At 39.5% G+C, this 15,845-nt stretch overlaps 1 protein-coding gene across 1 annotated transcript; it reads left to right on the forward strand.

The window, feature by feature from the left end:
- The first annotated feature begins 1,162 nt into the window (after positions 1–1,162).
- Positions 1,163–14,494, forward strand: ldlrb (low density lipoprotein receptor b). Its single transcript, XM_086157029.1, is given in 18 exon segments — positions 1,163–1,398; positions 6,535–6,660; positions 7,197–7,319; positions 7,747–8,124; positions 8,211–8,333; positions 8,413–8,535; positions 8,804–8,926; positions 9,075–9,203; positions 9,663–9,834; positions 9,953–10,180; positions 10,568–10,686; positions 10,779–10,918; positions 11,218–11,359; positions 11,453–11,667; positions 11,670–11,820; positions 12,598–12,675; positions 12,759–12,919; positions 13,021–14,494. Coding segments are annotated over 18 exon segments (2,652 nt in total). The 5' UTR covers positions 1,163–1,316; the 3' UTR covers positions 13,060–14,494.
- The last annotated feature ends 1,351 nt before the right edge of the window (positions 14,495–15,845 follow it).

Consider the following 15,845-nt stretch of genomic DNA (forward strand, 5'->3'; position numbering starts at 1 on the left):
AGCCACTATTTCCACATTCTTAGAATACCTCCCACAGATTTTCTACCCCTGCCAGAAGCAAGCTGATCCCCCTCCTTCTCCCCTCCACTCCCTCTCTCTCTCTCACACACACACACACAGACACACACTCACATCTCCTCATGAAAACACTGTCTCTGGATTGTTCACAGAAACTAGTCATACACTTCTGACACTATTAAACCCAACACAGAACTACCATCTGAAGTCTATGAAGTTATAATGTTTTTATATTTATCAACAATGAACCATCAATGCAACATTATTTAGGTTCCCTCTTTTCCATGCATGAATATTTTGAAGGAAAAATTGAAAAACACGGAATTAGCAGAACTTAGGTTTTCAGGATCTGTTGAGAGGAAATTATTTCCCAAAACAAAATCCTCTGGGACAAGACTCATCCACATTCTTAATCTCAAATTATCTCTTGTAATCTGCTTTGAAAGTTACTATGTTTTGGATGATACTATTCACATATTCTGCCACAGAATACCACTTTACATTTTTGTAGATAGTCCTGACTATGTAACAAAGATGTGAAATTATGACAATATTATAGATGCAACACTATCCATCCATCTATCCATTATCTTTGCCACCAACTGAAGCCAATCCCAGCTGACACTGGGGGAGAACGAGCCGGACTGGATAACAGGTCCACATGTAGACAACCCGTTACTCTCTGATCAGAAATAGCCGTAGGTAAAAGGGGGTGGAGGACCATGTAAACTTTACAAAGAGGCTGCAGTATTCTATTTAAACCTGTAACCTTTTCGCTGCAAGGTTACAGTTAGGTTAATGTCCTAAGAACGATGGCTTCAGCATCACAAATATAGAGAGGAAATGGCTCTTTGCATTTTTCATGGAAATGACCGCTACAATGTTTCGTTATTTCTGTTCACGATCATATCACCATCACACACACTCAGTCTGGGTGAGGGTTAGAGAGGGATGGATGTAAGGGCGGGTCACACACACACACACACACACACCCACAGTCAGTGATACAGCAGCCTTTAGGCCCCGCCCCCCGGCGGAGCCCACGTCCAGTTTCAACATCACACCACCGCCGAAGCCCCGCCCCCTTGACGGCCACTTCCAAAATGGTCAACCGCAACTGGAAACTTCTTACATTTAGCCCGGCTCCTTCTCTGACGCGTAGCTCTTCTGCCCTGTGGCTCCTCCATCCCGACTCTCCCCTGTGAACTTCCACACCCTCCCCCTTGACTCTGAGCCGCTTTCATTTTCTCCCGCTGACAAAAAAGAAAGAAAGGAAAGAAAAGGGAACGAAATAGGGCATGTTTGGGATGTGGAAGAAACTAGCCGGACTGTCCTCATGTTGGTGTTTGTTGCTGCTGATTCATTGTTCCCCCCGAGCCGGTAAGACATTCCATTTTCTTTCAAAGTTCCTGCCGCGATTAATGTAAGTTTTTCAGATGCTCTTTACAATATTCATAATTTAGAAAATAAAATAATGTCGCTATAAATTAATAATATTCGTCGTATTAAAGTGAGGTTCTCATTGGACGGGAACCCGGTTATCAGGCTCGCGCGCTCGACTGCGCGAGGGGAGTGACGTCACGCTGACACGCGAAGCCCCTGAATTTGATAGGAGCGCGTGGGATCAACAAGTGTATGAACTTGTCACGGTGATGGAGAACACCGTGCGTGGGCTAGCATGGCGTGAAATGAAATAATGCGAGGCCTGCCGTTTGTGGATGTATGAACGGAATTTACGCGCGGTTCTGTGATTGGCTTGTTTCTCGCCTACCTCCCTGAAAGCCAGATGCCGGGGTTTCGGCTGGGCAGGGATGAACACACCGCGGGTGCGGCTTCCTTATCCCCTGCAGGAGGCTGGAGGAGGGTTGGATGCAGGAAAATCAACATTTTTTTTTTTCCTGTCAGTTCCTAATAGCTGCCCTCTGCGTATTACCAAATTGCCTTATCGCACAAGACCATGCAACTACTTCTCAACTTCCGTATTAAATGTACAAGTAGAACTTGCTTGAATTTCTCAATCCTAACTGTTTGCATCTGTTTAAAAACTGTCATTACATGACAGAGGAGAACCATTGTTGTTGGGTGGGGACCAAACTGAACCATTTTGACAGGTTAATGGAAGAGGGAAAATTTCTGCAACACAACGGAAACCACTGGGGTTATTCTTTATCATTATCATGTGTTTGAACCCTTTATCTAAAATGTCTAGTAAATTAAGTTGCCTAATTGATGCAGTGACTCAGTAGAACTCTCTTTCTCTGGAACATAGTAGAAGAAATGCTGCATTTGTTCCGGAGTGCATTATTTAGAGTTTTTTATTCAAAAGGAAAGCAGAGTAAAGGGTTTTGGTTAGCCAGAGGGGTTTGCCCCTGCAGCATGGCAAAATGTAAAGTAACCAGATTTTAGAGGTTGTTTTAAGTAGGGATTAATCAGGTTTCTGCACTTCAAACTGGGGTTACAAAAGACACTGCTTTACCTGTTTGGTAACCTGGGTTGATATTCTTGTTCCTGCTGAAGTGAAAACTGTTCAAACTGTGACCTTAAATCTTAAGAGTATACTCAACTGAATTCCTTTGTGTATTGTTAGGCTCCTCATCAGACAACATCGTATATGGCAAAGAACACCTTAGCAAAAGAAGAAAAAAATCTGTCTCGTTTTAAAATCAAACAACGAATATCGACAGTGGAAAGGGTAAAAATCATTTATAAAAGTGAAAGCAAATAAATGTACATATTGAAAAAAAAACGGTATAAAAGAATTAAGAACTCGTAAGTTCCAGTTATCCACTCTTCATTGGAAAAATTACTCCAGTAAACACATTTTCTACAAGGGGCGCAGGTAGGGACCCTGATGCCCTTTAAGGCCAACAATGTGCTGAGAATTAGCTGTCAACCCCTTTCTGCTCAACGCTACTTTAATCCTCAAAAATTCTTGACTCCACTCTTAAGAGCTTTGCAGATTTCAGTTTAGTTTTGTTTTTTGGTGTTTATAGTACTCATTTCCAGTCAGTCGATCTGTGTGTGCGCATACTTGCTCCGTTAATAAGTGGGGCTTAAAAGCAGAGTTGAGAGCGGGTTATACATTAACTGCTGGGTGTATGTTTGAGTCAATAAATACACCTCTTTATGAAACAATTGAGCATGCTTGTGCGCAGCATTTATTTGCTATAAAAAGACAGGAATGGATGCTCAGCCAACAAAAGTCACATGTGGACACAAAGGAGGTTTGCACTGAACCTCTGCCCAGCAGCTGTCACTCATTTGACCAGTTTCTGCCGTCAAACAACTATCAGTTGTTACTGATTTTGAAGTACATACCACAAGCCCGGTGTATGAGGTCTCGCGGAAATGGCCTCACATGGTAGTCATGGCTGTGCCGTTTAACTGATTGCTATAAATGGAATCTAAACGATGCAGTTTATATAAATCAAAAATATGTGCGCCTAAGTGCACTTTATAATGGTTCGTTTACCTACACTTTGTGGTCTGTTTGTGTTCTTTCGAAATAAATGTCTACTTGCTGTACTTAGAAAAACAGGGGACTCAATGTTGTGCCTGATAGATTTGAATTGTTTTATCCTATGGAAATATTACGTTCATCTAATACTTGAAAATTATTCAACAAGTTTTATTTTTTGTATGTACTAAATCAGCCTTGGCATTGTAAAGCCACATCGTCAAGGATGTTGGGGAGTTGTGTGGCCCACTTTTGAAAGTGACAAGGAGGCTTAGTATTCAAAAGTTTTGGCCCATAGAGTTGCAGGGTTTGATGGATATAAAATGCCAATAAGTGGCTTATATCTGCTTTTTCTTCCACAGCATTTTTCCCCTAAGCTGAAAGTGATTGAGGAGGCGAAAATGGGCAATATCTGAAATTGTAGCGTACATTTATCAATGTACACTGCACAGGAAAGACTGAATGTATGTTCCAGACTGTTCAATCACTCGCAACTGACTTTGTATTTACCCTCCTGACTGTGTGTGTGTGTGTGTGTGTGTGTGTGTGTGTGTGTGTGTGTGTGTGTGTGTGTGTTTGTGTGTGTGTGTGAGAGAGACAGAGATTGTGTGTGTGTGTGTGATAAGATAAGATAAGATAAGAACAACTTTATTAATCCCGTAGGAAATTGTTGTGCCAGAGTTACAGAAAATATAACAGTAATAAATAATAAAAAGAAAAAGGCAGAATTAGAAATAAAAATAAACTATAAACTGTAGTTTGTGTGTGAGAGAGATTGTGTGTGTGTGTGTAAGGCTGTGGATTCTGAGAAAATGATGTAATTGAGTTTGCAGGAAACAGGAAGTTCACTGTCCCTCCAGAGTTAATTTGTGTTACTAAAAAGTTATTTCCTTACATCTGACCTTTGTTTTTAAAGTATTTTTTCCGTCGGAAATTTCCCTTGTCAATACAATGCAATTCATCAGACATCTGTTGTCTGTTGTCCCATCACTCAAAAGATGATTGACTTCCTTGTGTGCGCAGCTCTGCATCTGTGTGTCACTGTGGTGATGCTGTTACTGGGTTTGCAACTCTGGGGCCAATCAGCAACCAGTGGTGTGATTGTCCAACTCCTCCCATGCCATTGTCTTAAAGGGCTGGTTCTACATTTTTAGCAGCTTCCTGGTCCCAAGATGATAGTCTGACTGTGCAGAGATGATGGAGGTTTTACTCTCTCCCTCAGGGATGTTATTTTCACATGTGTATGGATGTTAACCCGCTCTGAGTGGCCCCTCCGGCCCCCCTTTTTAACCATGGTTGGAACAGTTTCAGGGAAAGACCCCAGAGTCCAAAATAAACCAAGGTTAATCTGAGGTCACACGACTTAAACACCTAACAGCTCAAGCTGGACCAAAGGGCTGTTGCCACTTAGATGTCAAACAGAGGTGTGGTGTGAGCTATTTCAGTTGTCTTATCTGAAGTGTAACAGTCATAGACCAGGGTTGGGTTAGCTACATATCTTTGTACAAGGGTGATTCTAGGTACCTAGGACTAATACTCTAAGTATGTCATAGGAATTTTTAATTAAGCAGTTACTTATAAGCCCTTTGTGGATTCTACCAAAGTTCCTCGATATTTTATTCATTCTGTAATTCATTTGGTTTGATTATCTTCTACTTTTACCTTTGTTTGTCTTGTTCAAGGTTCTCTTAATTTGTCAGTTGTTGTTACAGTTGTGTGGACTTTGATATGATTTAATTCAACCCTTGCAAAGATGTAATTGAAGTGACCCAAATTTGTTGGTTCAAGAAAAACCTGTCCAGGAATTGTAGTGGGGGATCATCTGCTTGACCAGGGGGGTCTCAGAGATATGGAGGGAAACGTCATTGCAAAAACCTACCTGTTAACCTTTTAAAAGTAGTTGCGGTGCTTCCCGTAACTACTGTAAACATCACATCACAGAAAAGAAAAGAAAAATTACTGATTTTAGACATGTAAATCAATGTCTTAAGTAACACTATGAATTCCAAGAATGGATGTAGAGTAAATAAAGGGACTTGAAAAAAACAACAACATTGTAATCTGCCCTCATATATTGATTTGGCTTTAGCCATACGAATTCCCCCAAACCAACACTTGAGGCAGTTTCAAGAAAAACTTGCCTATCAAAGGTTAAAAAAAACAGGATTTGGGTAGAGGGGCTGGGTTGGGTGGAGAGTGAGGAAACATTGGTGACTTTGCAATATGCATCCAGATTGATAGGAAAGAGCTTATTGCATCATTGATGGTCAACCAAATATGGACATTTATAATTAAAGAACCTTATTTTTAACTTTGCTTGACAACTAAAATAAAGATGGTTAAACTGTCAAACACAAACCTTTACATAAATGGTTTTGCTGCTTGTTTACATGGTAAAGTTGTTTTAAACACTGGTGGCATCTATAAAACCTTAGTCAGTAGGCAATTGTTGTTAGTAAAATGTGAGTGAGCTAAAAATATCTGCTTTACACTTCTCTTCCAATTACACAGTCTAAAAGCATATGGTCGTAAATAATGGATAATTCAAGAACAGTCTCGCTCTAGATTCTATTAAAGGAGATGCAGAAACCGCTGTTATACAGGCGTCTGCATCCCTCACTTAATTCTGGAAGATGATCACACAGGAGCAGTGGCTGACAACTTTGCCAAATTACACTGACTTTTGTAGTTTCTTTAGGGTTGACTCATTTGTGGCTACTCCAAATATTTGAGCTGTTGCTTTACATCATGTTTTCACATGCTTCGGGGAAGCACAAGGCATGGCTTTCATGGGTAACATTCCAAAGTTACGCAAAGACCCCAGTGTTTGGTTTTTACAGTTTCACAGCCTGTTATCAGAAATTTGATGGCCTTTGATTGTAGTGTTTGCTCTGCGTGTTGTTTTCGGTTAAACATCAACATGGCGAGTAAAAAAAAAGTTGGTGTGACTCACGTGAGCAAAAACTCTACGAGAAATTGTATTATAGCTGTTTCGTCAGATCTGTGTCAATGCAACTAATCACTTTGATTCAAAATTCCTTACTTTGTGTCACACGCAGATGCAGCCACCGTCTGCACCTCCAGTCAGCTGACTTGTGCAAATGGAAGATGTATCACTCAAAGGTGGATTTGTGACGGGACCGATGATTGTGGGGATGGAACTGATGAGCTTCCTGAAACCTGCTGTATGTTATTCTGTTGTCATATTTGAAAATAACCATTGCTGCAACACTGAGGAATAAGACATTTTCTATTTTCATTAACATGATGATTGTTTTCTTGATAGCCATTCTTTATGCCAGTCCGGAGTGTAGCATTCATATCTTATGGAAATCAGTAGATTAAATGGTTATGATGATTAATTAATTTCTTACAATTCATTTCTGATTCCTATCCCAATTAAAAACTTAAAATTATAGAATATTCAATATGATAGCATAGTTATGACAAATTCACAGAAGTTTAAATGTCTATATTAATATGAAAATGTAATTAAAATAATTAAAAAATTATGAATATAAGTGTCGACATGAACAAAAAGCAAATTAATTTAAGCAATCTTACAAATACTAACGTTATTATATTGTTTTCTTAGCTTGAATGTCAATGATGTGTTTCATTAATTCACCTAAAATGCATGAACCTATTAGCTTCAGATGTAAATGACCTGAGTCTCTCTAAAATGAATAACTTGAAGTTGTATTTCTTTTTCTGCTTTCAGTGATCAAAACCTGTCCAACATCACAGTTCAACTGCGGCGCTCCTCTGAACCGCTGTATCCCCCTGAGTTGGCACTGTAACGGCAAGGCTGACTGTGAAAATGAGAGTGATGAGAAAAATTGCAGTATGTATTGTTGTAGCTGTATTTTTGTTTTACATTCTTAGACCATGAAAGCTATTTAATAAATTCTTTCCTGATTCTATTACGAGTAACTACTAAATTTACTTCGGAAAGACATGAGATAAGTATATAAATGTAAAGATGTATGTGGATAAAATAAAAGAATACAATGAGCATAGTATTAACTTTATTTGAAATAAAAAGTGATATTCAGCATACAATTTAAAAATTTTAAAAAGTAGTGGAGTATTAGAAGTTCAGAGTTGAATTTAGGACACAGAGATGGGTAGCAGCATAGTGTTTGTTTATTTGATCCTGATGTGTGGAAATTTGTAAATTGATTTAGAATTTCAACTCACTTTTTTCTGGCTTGAATAATGTCCGATTTGTGAAATTTCAATTTTGATCAAACTCCCACCTCACATTTCAGCGGTCAAGCAATGCAGGGCGGGCGAATTCCGTTGCAAAAGCGGCCAGTGCATCTCCTCCAGCTTCGTCTGTGACAAAGACAACGATTGCTTGGATAGATCGGATGAGGAATCCTGTCCCAAGCCTACGTGCAGCCCCCGCTCCTTTCAGTGCAACAACTCCATGTGCGTGCCACTTACATGGCGCTGCGACGGAGACAAAGACTGCAGTGATGGCTCTGACGAGTGGCCAGAGAACTGTGTGGGAAAGGATCCACCCAAGAGGGTGGGGGCCTGTGGCACCCTGGAGTTTCAGTGTGCAAATGGGAACTGCATCCACAGGAAATGGCGTTGTGACGGAAGCGCTGACTGCCAGGATCAGTCAGATGAAGTCAACTGCAGTAAGTTCTACTACCCTATTTATGTATCTTCCCTCACCCTATCTCTTTCTGTATTCGTTATTTTTTGTTGTCTTTTTTTTTTCCAGCTCGACCTACCTGTCGCTTTGATCAGTTCACATGTGGTGATGGCACCTGTATCCACGGCTCCCTCCAATGTGACAGACATTATGACTGCAGGGACCGGAGCGACGAGATTGGCTGCAGTATAGGTGACTTTCGAAGACAAGTGATCGAATCCCATTTTACTTTGCTAAAGTTGGAGTAATAATCTCTTCCTCCTCTCCATAGCCAATGTTTGTGAAGGCCCTGCTATGTTTAAATGTCTCAGTGGGGAATGTATCAGCATGCAGCGAGTGTGTGACAAAAGGTCAGACTGCAGAGACGGGTCAGATGAACCATTCCAAGAGTGTGGTAAGTAAAGGCTCGGGACAAGGTTTTCCATTCTACGTGATGTTAATTCTCATAAACAGGTCAAAATGTCTGTACCCAATTCGCTTTTACCTTTTAAACTAAGAAAAAGAACAAATTAGTAGCCCAGAAAATGTAACTAGAACATCAGACATAATACAAATAGAGAGAATGCCCAGGTGGTTAGCCTAATTATTTTGTTTGAATAAGTTCCCTGACAATCAGTAGCCTTTTTTGTTATCTTTTACAATATTGTTTATGTGTATCACAGACAAGGATGAGTGTTTGATTCATAATGGCAACTGCTCCCATCAATGCAACAATATGAAAATTGGATACAACTGCTCCTGCCCCGCTGGATACATCCTGGGTGCCGACAAGAAAACCTGTGAAGGTGAGGGATGACACTTCGCTGCCCCCCCGTTGAAATACTGTGGCATTTTTATCTATCCATCTATCTAATCGATTTAATTAAAAAACAATGTAATAGACGTCCTTTCATGAAATCAACTCATTCATCTACTGGTTTGACCCACCCGCAGACATCGATGAGTGTGCCGAGCCGGACATGTGCAGTCAGATCTGTGTAAACCTGCCCGGAAGCTATAAGTGCGACTGTGAGAGCGACTATGAAATTGACCCGGCAAGCAAGACGTGCAAGGCCAAGTCAGGTAACATTTTACCTCCCCTGATATGACAGCTGTCAGTCAGCAATAATCCCAGAGAAGCACAAAAAAATGATATATCTTCCATGTGAAATTTAAAAGGAATTAGAATTGATCCATTGTGACCAAGATCATCGCCAAAAAATAAGGATTAAGAAATAATTTTTAGTTAGTTATTAAATTGATGGTTTTAAAAAAAAAAGGAAAATGCATGTGAATGCAAAAGTTGTAAATGTTCATTATTCAGATTAAAACCCTTAAAATGTTTATATATATCATAGTATTTGTAATATGATATATTATGATTATAATATTTGTGTGCAGCCATGTCAAAGGAAAGTTACAGGGCGTTTGTATTTATTATTTTTTTTAGAATGTCAAAAAAAAAACACTTCTGACAGATTAAAATCTGTTAAGAATCAGTGAAAACTCCTCATGCTTGGCTGTCATCTTCTTCTACTTCAGGCGCTGTACCCACACTTTACTTCACAAACAAACACGAGGTGAGGAAGATCACGATTGACCGCGGCGAGTACACCCACTCCATTTCCCAGCTGAAGAATGTGGTGGCTCTGGACATAGACATAGCCAATAAAATGATTTTCTGGGCAGATGCTTCCCTGAAGAAAATCTTCAGGTTAGAAACATTTCAGTTTCTGAATTTTAGACCTTGAGGTGTATCTCAGTGTGTATCTGATGTGGGCTGAGCAGCCGATAACATCTACTCTCTCTCTTTCTCATCCACCTCCTCACAGCTCCAACATAGACATGGCCGGCAACACTTCTTACCACAAAGTAGTAATCAGTAGTGGCATTGAAGCGCCTGAAGACGTTGCGGTCGATTGGATTCATGGAAACATCTACTGGACTGACAGCCTCTTGCTTACTATATCCGTGGCAACAACAGATGGAAGCAAGAAGAAGACCCTGATCACAGAAAACCTGGAAAAGCCACGAGGCATTACAGTGGACCCAGTAAATAAGTAAGCATTGTTAAAAATGCCCTCTCAAAAATCTTATGATGTGCTCCTGACATACTGTATTTCTATCAGAAAAAATGAAGGTCCTGAACAAAGTATGTTTGCTCTGTCAACCTTATGAAAAATAACAAAGAATCAATAAATGTATTCTAGAAGTTGACCTGCTTAAACTTTACTTTCAAGTCCAGGCTTAATGTTGCCACATCACATTTGTGTTCCAAGACATAACAGTATTGTCTTCAAACTGTCCGGATCAGATAACACAAAGCGCATGATAAAACTCGACTACACATCGACTGATGTCAGACTTTTTTACACAAATGCATGCAATGACCTGTAAGATTTTTTATTGGTACAGTTTTTATATATAAGTTCTCCGTACCCTTTCAGCTTCATGTATTGGACAGACTGGGGGAAGGAGGCAAAGATAGAGAAGAGCGGGTTGAATGGAGCCGACCGCAATGTTTTGGTGTCGGACAACATCGTCTGGCCTAATGGCATCACGCTCGGTAATACATTGTAAACAATACATTGTGTTGCACTTCATAGGGCTTGTGCTCTATCAACCACTGGAATGGTTTCATGTTTCCTGTCCTCATAGACATGGTCAACCAGCGTCTGTACTGGGTGGACTCCAAGATGCACACACTCTCCGGCGTCGACGTGAATGGAAGGAACCGGCACACACTCATTTTCAACGAGGAAAAGCTGTCACACCCGCTCTCTCTGACTGTGTTTGAGGTTAGTGATGCAGGACTCTTAATTTCAGCATGGCGTTTTTATCAGACAATTAACGTGTCAAGTCATAACTTATTTGTTTAGAATGGTATTAGTAAGTCATGTCATTTGTGCTGAGCAATTTATTCAGCTATTATAGTTTAATGTACTTAAGCAATTAAACTTATGGGGGTGCATGTTGTGAACTGGTACCAGGAATGCAAATTTCCAAAATAAGTCTTAATAAGTGTCTGTTTTGCATGTTGAGATCATTAATGCAATAAGATTGTGTTATTGAAGATGTAATTTTTCATCTTTAACAGGAAAGAGTGTTTTGGACAGACATAACCAGTAGCAGTGTTTATAGCGCCAATCGTCTGACAGGACAGGACATTACCACACTGGCGGAGGACCTGGACCAACCAGAAGACATCGTCCTGTATCACAGCCTCAAACAGCCAAACGGTACAGAAGACACGGAGAACTAGGGCATATCATATTTGCCTTTGTGAATTTAGTTGTTTTTTTTTCTGAGACCTATCATTTTTCACATTGTAGGTACAAACAATTGCAAGGAGAGCAACAATATGAACGGTGGTTGCGAGTTTATGTGCTTGCCTGCCCCTCTCGTCACCCAACGCTCTCCTAAATACACATGTGCCTGTCCGGACCTCATGACCATGGGAGCTGACATGAGGAGGTGTGAGACAGGTTAGTGTCTCGCTGCCGCTGCCACAACTGTAGTCTTGACGCCAAGTCCTGGTAATGAATCGTCTACTTACCTGTCTTTACAGCCAGCGCTGTCCCCACCAGAACTACAACCCTCGCGAGAGTTACCAAAAAACCTACAACTACGTCCATTAAGCCCCGTCAGCAGGACGTCTCTGCCATCCAGAACACACAGCAGCCTTTTTCCACGGCACAAGGTACAGGAAGTGGGCACAAATTGAAAGATTAAGATTGTTAAACATTTAACGCTAAACATTCTCCACGACAGCAAAGAAAGGAGCATCTTCAATTTTTCTGACAGCCTATCCATTGATAGAAATCACGAACAAATATACAGTACAGAATAGCATTTTCACTCTATTAGAAATAGATTCTAATAGAATAGAGATGTAATAGTCCCACAATACGGACATTTAAAGTACTATTTTATAGTTTCTAATGGTAGTTTTAAATAGGAAATGGTATTCAAGGCTGTGGAGCTGCAAGTGTTACTCATGTGGTGGGAAAAATTGGGGGACAAATTGCATATTGTATATTGTATAGTTACAACAGAGTTACAGCAGAGACCTTCACTATTCTCAGTCAAGAAAAGGTTTTATGAGAGCATATCACCAGGAAGGTACTTATCATTATCATGGGTGATTTTTACTCCATTCACATTTGGTTGTTGTTTATTACAGGGAAACTATTTTCTGAGCATCCTGTTACTGATTGGTGAATGTATTTCACTTACACTGTGTGTAAGTGCACAGACTGGGATGTCTTTGCGTACACAAAGCGGGTCAACCCCAGTTTCACTGCATATCGTTTTGTAAAATAGATACCGTACAAAACAGTGTGTGTTAAACACTTGAGGATTTTAAGACATTAGCAGGCAAAGCTAATGCAGCAAACTAGTTTTGATACCACCCTAATATGTTATTGTTTTGTATACTTGTTAATTTAAAGCTGAACTCAATACTCTGATTTTTCAGTGAACAACAGACATGTACTTGGACTTGAAGAGGCTCAGTCATCCCATTCCACAGCTCTCTACATCGTGCTGCCAATAAGTAAATCTTAACAACTCTCCACTCATGGGCCCTGTGTGCATCCAGATCTCACTAACTGATGCTCAATGTGTTTCTCTCTGCAGTGGTCCTGTCCCTGCTGACCTTGGGAGCAGTGTTCCTATGGAGACAATGGCGTCTGAAGAACACCAACACCATCCACTTTGACAATCCCGTGTACCAGAAGACCACAGAGGATGAGGTGCACATCTGCAGAAACAGCTCTGACGGTTACGTTTACCCCCAGGTATCATCCCTGATGCTATTCCAGATAATATGACAGAAAACGACAGCAAAGTGAAAAAGGTCTAACATGTGTGGTTTTACTCACTTGCTACTCTTTTGCAGAGACAAATGCTGAGTATGGATGATATGGATGCTGCGTGACCCGAACAATTGCACAACTTTAATTTTGATTGATTTTTTTTTTTTTTTTTTTTTTCCTTGCCAAACTTTGGCAGTTTTTTTAGTTTTTAGTTTTTTTGGGGTCTTTTTTCCTTTCTGCTGTTGCTGCTGCTGTTGCTGCTGCTGCTGCTGCTGTACCACAATCACTGCTAACCAGTAACCTCATTTTGTGGCTTACGTCTTACCTTACCACTGTGCCGTCCCCGAGTCTCATGGAAGGCCAGAAGGAAAAGAAGCACTCTACTTTTACCGTCTGGATTAGCCATTCAGTTTAAAAAAAAAAAAATTGTAACCAAATGTTTGATGTGGTTTGACTTGAAAAACGTTCTCAGCTTCTTTTTTTTAATGTAAGCAGTGTTCTTTTAACTTTTCCCAGGACGTCAATTAGCTGGGAAAACACATACAGATTATGTTTCGCTCGCTAATTTAACTTCTCAAGACTGATTGGTGACTTCTGAATACTGCGCGTGCCTTCTTTCAAGCATATGTGCCTCGTTGACCTCATCATTCACATAAGTACTTTGTGAAGTATTTCGTCCAAGCCGGGCAGTGCTTTAGACTCCAGCCAAATAATTGTGGCTTTTTTGGAGAGTTGAATTCTGTTTCGCTATCTTTCATCTGACTCAGAAGTCTCAATCAGTTATATATTCTTGTATTTTATATTTGATTTTTTCTGTCTTACATTCTTCGCTTTTTGTGATCAGTCTGCAAAGTAGGTTTATGTGTATGGAGCATCAAAGAAGGTTTACATTGTAAATTGAAAAGCTGCTGATTTTCTTTCTCTTTTTTATTTTAGTTAAAGGTAGATAATTAAAGACCAAAATGAAGGTAAAAAGTAAAGACCATGAAAGGCCATTACTTGTACTGTTGTAAATACTCTGTGAATATTTGGCGATACTCAGTCTTGTGTTGCCTTTTTACATTTTTGAAGGTTGAATCAAAGAAAATATGTAAATAAGTAAGAGATTGTATTATTTATTTATGGATGTGTTTAAGAGAATTATTTTCTTTTTATTAAGCATTTTGTTGTAAATATTGTCTTACTCTTTCACATTACGTAGCGTTAAAGTTTCAGGACCGTGCTCGACATTCAAGATAATGTGACAGATATTAGCAAAATGCACTGATGAAAACTATATTCTTTTCACCTTTTTTTCCTTTCATTTTTAGTTGTGACGCACATAATTTATTTTGCATCTGCCTTTTGTCAATTTTTTTATTTCATCTTGTTTTTTTTTAGTCTGTTTTTACTGTAAGACTGTGGCATATACCAGAGTGAGAAGCATTAGGCTTTCCCGTCACAGCAGAGTTAAGGCTTGTAATGTGAAATACTAACATTCAGGGGGCTTGATGGGAAATACTTAAAATAAAAACTTTGTCGTGTTGGTCTTTTACAATAAAGTTAAAAGCGTTTTAATTTGCATCTCTTGTCAGTTTTGTAAGAAGTTGCGCTGAAAGTGGGACATTTGACAAGTGCTATCTAATTCAAACCTGAAGATTACAGCGTACGGGGACAGGAACTGATAGCAGCGGTAAATCTTTTGTACATGTATGTGATGACAGGAAAAGTACACATTTAACTAAAAGTATGAAATTCAATGTGTACATTCTGTATGTTAGTGCAACACAAAGGCAACATTGACACCAAGCATGTGTGAGCCTTAACCCAAAAACAAATAGACTCTTGACCTAAGATGATAAATCCCACTGTGGCGACCACACGTGCTTCATTTTCTCGAAATGCCTTTTGGGAAGCTAAGCGACATCCACTTGCCAGGATAAGATAAATATATCAGTGAACATGGTGACCTCGGCTGTTGTCTACAACTGCATGAAATGTACAAGTTCAAATACATATTCAAACATATGATATTAACAGTTTTGTTATGGAAATAACAGGCAAATAAGCAACATGGTTGCAAGGTCAAGACTACCAACTACGTTATTTGTATTTCAAAATAATCTCAGTAGGTCCCAGCTTGGTCCTGTCAATTAACAGATGCACGTTGTTTAACTTATCTTCATATCTTCCCCCGTCTTTATTTTAACATTAAATGTTTATATATTTCATTTACTTTTTAGTTATATATTTAGAAAATATAAAAAAATATAAATTTATTTTAAATGTCCCATACATGAAGTTGGATCATTTTTATTCACAAATTTCATGCAAAATAAAACTATTTTTACACACCCACCTATCCACTCACATGAACACACAGGATACAGGATATTGTAGGCAGTAGAATGAGAGGCCAAAAAAGCCATGACTGTTTGAACAGTCGAGGAGGCAGGACTAAATCAGCGAAAATCCCTTAGGAGATTTCTTAAAATAGTCATGACGATGAGGATCACGGCTATTTCATCTTTATGTTTTTTGTTGTTTCCTTGTGTGGCCTTGTATATTTCAACCATAGCCCAAATGTTTTGGGCTCAAGTGCAGGAAGAGCTCAAATGCATTGTTTGGATGAGTTTTTTTTTTTTTTTTTTTTTAATTTAAATAAAATACATTTCGATTGTACTCTTACGGTAAATAGAACTGTGCGTCAAGTACTTCATAAGCATGATCCTTGCATATCTGGGTGGGACTGGTGGCAGCTCACTCGGAATTATGTCGTCTTACAGGAAATGGGATCCACATTCCAGTAGCATAATTGTGATGGAGGAAAAAAAGAGAAGAGGAGGGACCGGTTTTACGAGCCGACAATTTTGTGTTTGTTTCTAACTTTTATACAAACACTCGATCTTTGCATCACAAAGGCCACCGT

The sequence above is a fragment of the Fistularia commersonii genome, chromosome 12 (assembly GCF_037954325.1).
Source record: "Fistularia commersonii isolate RoL2024-O1a breed Wild chromosome 12, RoL_Fcom_v1.0, whole genome shotgun sequence".
In the NCBI taxonomy this organism is placed as follows: Eukaryota; Metazoa; Chordata; class Actinopteri; order Syngnathiformes; family Fistulariidae; genus Fistularia; species Fistularia commersonii.